At 45.6% G+C, this 5,730-nt stretch overlaps 1 protein-coding gene across 1 annotated transcript; it reads left to right on the top strand.

The window, feature by feature from the left end:
- Positions 1-1,645: 1,645 nt before the first annotated feature.
- On the top strand, positions 1,646-5,375 carry LOC119277600 (cation/H(+) antiporter 20-like). The gene is made up of 3 exons (XM_037558889.1): positions 1,646-1,934; positions 3,804-4,826; positions 4,913-5,375. The coding sequence occupies exons 1-3, from the start codon at positions 1,770-1,772 to the stop codon at positions 5,072-5,074; spliced, it is 1,350 nt and encodes a 449-aa protein (XP_037414786.1). The 5' UTR covers positions 1,646-1,769; the 3' UTR covers positions 5,075-5,375.
- The last annotated feature ends 355 nt before the right edge of the window (positions 5,376-5,730 follow it).

Below are 5,730 nucleotides of genomic sequence, written 5' to 3'. Positions count from 1 at the left end.
TCAATGCCAAAGTATGAAAATCCCGATAATGTTATAGGTACATAGATCTGGAGATGGTCGTATCGGTTTGATATAGCCATGCTCGAAAGACTTAAGCACCGTTTATATTGATAAAATTAAACCAATAGATTTAGGGTGTTGTGTAAGTAGTTTTCAAGAAAAAATGATAAGCTTCTGGGTTTAAGCAAGTTTGCTCCATTGAGGCGAGGCCCAGAGGCATCATCCATCTTTGCTCACGGCGCGTCGTCGGTGGATGCAGGAGGGAGAAGATTTCAGCACCCCTAAGGAACTGGATGTAATTTCCATTTTTCTGTAAAGATGCGTTTGTAAAGACTTTATGATACTTATAAGATGTGGTCTTAGGCTTCTTCGACAAAAAGAAAATAAAAAAAATGTGTCCGTATTATGGTAGGCTTAGTGGTTCTACTTTGAGAGATCAATACCGGTTAGAAGATGCTCGTCAACTCTCAAACACCGTTTATAATGTTCATGGCAACTTGATTTAGCTAACATGGCATTTACGTGTCGATTTGTTTCGTCAACATAATATTCATGTGAAAATAAACCTATGGGTTTTCGTCATCCAAATTTTAGATAAAAATGAAAATAAAATAAATAGCTAAAGTGGAGACAAAAGGAAAAAGGCGAAAAAACAAAGACTATATTAGAGGGGGGACATTCAAAAATAATAACAAATTTATAAATTTAAACATATAATTTATTTAAATACAAAATGGGAAACATATATACCCTCAGTCCTGAAATAAGTGTCTTTTGTTTTGTACAACTTTGTAGGGAGTATTACTTATAGTCATAAAATATTGAGGAAATGGTGGAAATTAGAAGTTATACAATTTTCCAAGTCCCCCTTTTCAATTTTTCTAATATTGTTATCATGATTTGTATTCATTATTATCACTATTACTCTTTTATAATTCCAGTTATGTTACGGAGTGCATGTTTTTCATTTTATTTTCTTTTTTCATTTATTTACTGAATTTCCCACATTATAAATGTATCGTTGGCCACTAAGTAATGGGTGGCAAAATTTTGATATTCTAAAAATACTTATAATATCGGCATGCAGAATTCTTTTTTAAGTTCTCAAATCTAAAAAATACCGGAGATCAAAGTTTCTTGTGGTGAAACCTGCCAACCCGGGTTCAAGTCCTAAACTTTAGCACAGGTGGTCGTGTTTTTCTGATTTTATTTTAGACGTCGACTACGAGGCATATGTGGCGACTTCGTCAATTTTAAGATATGTCAGCTCATCTCTAGAAGGTGTTCATGGGGGTAGCGCGTGCATCCGTGGATTCATAGGGATGAGTGTGTGCGTCAGTGCGCGTGTATGTGATCATCTGCGTCTGCACCGTGTTTCTAAAAAAAGATTGAGAATTAACTTAGGATATATCTAAAGCTCTTTTTTAACAGAGGGAGGAAATCGAATTTTCATTCATGTACAGGAGTTGTTGAGCATTCCCCACGTCCGTCCAAATGTACACCCCATTTCCCCCCTTTGATAATGATAGAGAAGGCCACTAAGCTAATGAATCATCAGGTGCACGGGGTAGCTAGCCAGGTTGCATGTCGACCCGCGCCTATAAATTGGGAGTGCATGCTGATTCAGTACAAGGCACAACCACAAGCACCTGCAGCCGTGCATGCACACACAAAGGCGCATCAAGATTACCATCCCAGCCGCTGTTCTTTGAGGGAGCATATCCCAGCCGTTGGGTGCGCGCAGAACTAGCTAGCAGTAGAGCTCAAGCATGGCCGTGAAGATGGCATCGGACGGCCTGTGGCAGGGCGAGAACCCTCTCGACTTCACGCTGCCGCTCCTGGCGGTGCAGATAGCCGTCGTGCTCGTCGTCACGCAGGGCCTCGCCTTCGCCCTCAAGCCCCTGCGCCAGCCTAGGGTCATCGCCGAGATCCTGGTATTCATATGCATATATCTATATGCTCCAACTCTAATTTTATGTGTGTGTGTGTCTATATATAGAACGTAATAACCTGAGTCCTTGATCATACTACATGACTTGACATCGGTTGCACGGGTATATATGCTCCCGAAAAGAAAGTCACTAAGGCCTAGCGATGCATATTGCCCGAAATGTACTACTTCCTTCGATGTCAAAAACGCTTTTATATTATAAAACAGACACGTATACACAATTAAATGTACATAGCAGAGTCATGCCGTTTTTGGTCAGAAAAACAAAGTACCGCATAGGCATACTGATAGTATATGGAAATTGCCCAAAAAAGGGTAAATGGAAAAAGTGAGAAACCAGATTTACACTTTAAGTGTACTCATTATTGTAGATAGTATGTTTTTCTTGCCGAGGTAGATAACAGATTATGATTAGGGGGTCATCAGATATAGGAAACTAACAGAGCAGAGAGATTAAGGGGTATGGTTCCTGCTAAAATTCTCAATCTTGGATCTGTGATTGTTTGGCGGAGATTCTACCGTAATTATTATGGATGGCTAAGATTGCTTGATTGGATCAAACACTAACTAATAAAGTACTACATTTTAAAAACAGTATTTTTACTATCTGCTATATAGCCATGACGATATCCACGAGTAGAAGATTCGCCAACATGCGGCATGGTGAGCAATCTCCAAATCATTCCAGAGTAGAGAGGATGCTGGCGATCAATTCAGACCATGATCTGAAAATGACATGCAAAAAAATGACCGCCCGGTAATGCCGCACAATTGGTGCATACACTGTTGCATGTTGGCTAACACATCAATAATTGTGGACTCCCACGACCTGACGTTGTAAACCCGCTCTGCTGCCTTGGATGACATTCGTTTGACATCACACGATCCAGTGCACTAAGAATTTACTAGACGCGTTTTATAGACCTAGAATAAGGATGAGTCATCTGTCGTGGAAGGATCCTGGATACAAACTTTTTGAGATGCTAGACTACCGACTCAAGTTTTTCTTTCCCGGCAAAAAAATAAAAGACTCGACTTTTCTGGTAGCTTTGCAATGCTGAGGTCAGCTTGAATTAGAATTCAAACGCTAATTGTTTTTGGCTTCCAAGCTTCATGTAGCCTTTTATTATGATTTTAAAAAATACATTTACCAGTTTTGAAGAAATTAAAAAAAACACCTTATATGTCGATGCGCAAATACAATTATTGCATGAGCAAAAAAATAGACAGTTTTATTTGCGAGCTGCACAGAGAAACAAAATGTGATGAATATAAATCGTTAATGGTACTACTCTGTTGGTTATTTTAGATCAACATAGTTTTCTTAGGAATAATTGTACTTTTATATAGGCTACATTCGAAAATATTTTCCCAATCCATCATCTTTATAGTGCATTCTAACATGAAAAGGCGTGGCTGGGCCAGGCAGCCCATGCCATGGCCTGGACTGTGGGAAAAAAAATCCTAGCCTGTATTTCAGAGGGTAACACATTTGGCATGTAATTTAAAGGTTAGCACATGATATTAACAACCCCCACTCAAAATAAACATGATATTAACAACTAGTTTTTTTATCCAGAGGTTAATTCGGTGGTTGTACATTTTTTAAAATTTTAAATTATGTGCAACTTTATGATTAAGGGTTAGAGATGTGTGCACATTTCTAGACCCAAAGTTGCACAAAATTTGTGCTTCTCGGCTAGGCTTGATACTCGGTAGAGGTAACAAATACTGGTAATACTCCTAGATGCTTAGAAGTTTGACCAAAAAATATATAAGCCTTTTTTAGATCGCTTGTAAATGGTTTTTCGTAGAATTGCTTGTAAATGGTTTGCATGTCTAATTTGCGCAGGGCGGCATCTTGCTCGGACCTTCGGCCCTGGGCCGGTGGGGCGCCTTCCGCCGCACGATCTTCCCGGAGTGGAGCACCCCCGCGCTAGACACCGTGTCGGGCCTCGGCCTGCTCCTCTTCCTCTTCCTGGTCGGCCTCGAGCTCGACTTCCGCGCCGTTCGACGCGTGGGGCCCCGCAGCGTGGCCATCGCAGCGGCCGGCATCGTGCCTCCGCTGCTCGCCGCCGCCGGTATCGTGCCACTCCTCGACCTCGCCATCCCGGCGCCCCGCCAAGCCTCATACCTCTCGCTGTGCGTGTTCCTCGGCGCCGCGCTCTCGGTGACCGCTCTCCCCGTGCTCGCGTGCATCCTCAAGGAGCTCGGCCTCCTCGGAGTGCCCTTCGGCGAGACCGCCATGGCTGCCGCCGCCGTGAACGACGTCTTCGCGTGGGCGCTCCTCGCGCTCGCTCTCGCCGTGTCCGGCGGGGGCCGCGAGCCGAAGGGACCCCCTCTCGCTCCGGTCTACATCCTCTCGTCGGGCGCCGTCTTCGTGGCGTTCACGTTCTTCGCGCTCCGCCCTCTCATGGCGCGCCTGGCGCGCCGCACAGGCCCCTGCAGCTCGGAAAGCAACCTGACCTGCTCATGCGCCGTCGCGTGCGCGCTCCTAGCGGGCACCGTGACCGACGCCATCGGCGTGCACCCCGTGTTCGGCGCGTTCGTGTTCGGGCTGGCCATGCCCCGGGAGGACGGCTTCGCGGAGCGCATCGGCGAGAAGGTGACGCCGCTGGTGTCCGGGCTGATGCTGCCGCTCTACTTCGCCACGAGCGGACTGCACACGAATGTGGACAACGTCCAGGGCGTGGCCGCGTGGGGGATGGTGGCGCTCGTGGTGGCCGTGGCTGTGGTGGGGAAGTTCACCGGGACGTTCGCGGTAGCGGTCGCCGGGACCGGCATGGCCAGGCGCGAGGCGGCCGCCCTCGGTGTGGCCATGAGCGCCAAGGGTCTCGTGGAGCTCATCGTACTCAACATCGGCAAGGAGAAGAAGGTCAGTAGTACTTGCATACACACGGACGTTGTAAATGTAATTATCAATTGTTACGTACGAGGACTCACGGGCTCATGTGCGTGCAGGTGCTGGACGACACGACGTTCGCCATCTTCGTGATCATGGCGCTGACGACCACGGTGATCGCGACGCCGCTCATGACGGCGCTCTACCGGCATCAGTCGACGGCCACCACGCCGGAGATCGATGGGGTGGGGCTCAAAGGAGGCGACGCTTGCCCGGCATAAACTCAGGGATTATCAATCGGTCATAGACTCATACTCCATACTTTGGCAGTGATCCTCGCTGCTGATATGCACCTATGTGAATCGTTTGGTTTGTGTGTTCAACTGTTCATGCATGTACTGAAGTAGGAGAGCTACGAGGTCATGCAGGCAGGAGTTGCTCTGTTTTCTTCTTCTTCTTCTTCTTCTTGTGGCTATCAGCTATCCCTGAGCGATGGCCATGTGCCGTAGCACTACCAAGCTTCGCAATGTATCATTTTGGGTTTACCCATGTAATGTTATTAATTAACTCTGAATGATATCACCCTTTGCTCTTGTTACAATAACACAAGGCTAGTGGCAAGTTGTGACATCCAATGAACAAACGAATTACCAGCTCTTGGCTAATAGGCTTCAAGAGATCATTCTCAACTTAGTGATGCAACTGAAACAATATGGTTTCCTTAAGGAGATGTCCATTCAAGACTGTTGCTTGAGCCTTTGAGTTCTTGCATCGGTGTCACAAGTCAAGAGACCAAATCGTGGTTTAAAACTTGATTTTGCGAAAGCCTTTGACGAAGTAGAACATAATGCTATCCTAGAAATTCTCAAGGCAAAAGGTTTTGAAAATAGGTAGATTGATGACTGGATTCATGCCATCTTAAACACTGGCTCCTCTG

This window comes from Triticum dicoccoides, chromosome 1A (assembly GCF_002162155.2).
Source record: "Triticum dicoccoides isolate Atlit2015 ecotype Zavitan chromosome 1A, WEW_v2.0, whole genome shotgun sequence".
In the NCBI taxonomy this organism is placed as follows: Eukaryota; Viridiplantae; Streptophyta; class Magnoliopsida; order Poales; family Poaceae; genus Triticum; species Triticum dicoccoides.
This window is presented reverse-complemented; position numbering and strand designations above follow the sequence as displayed.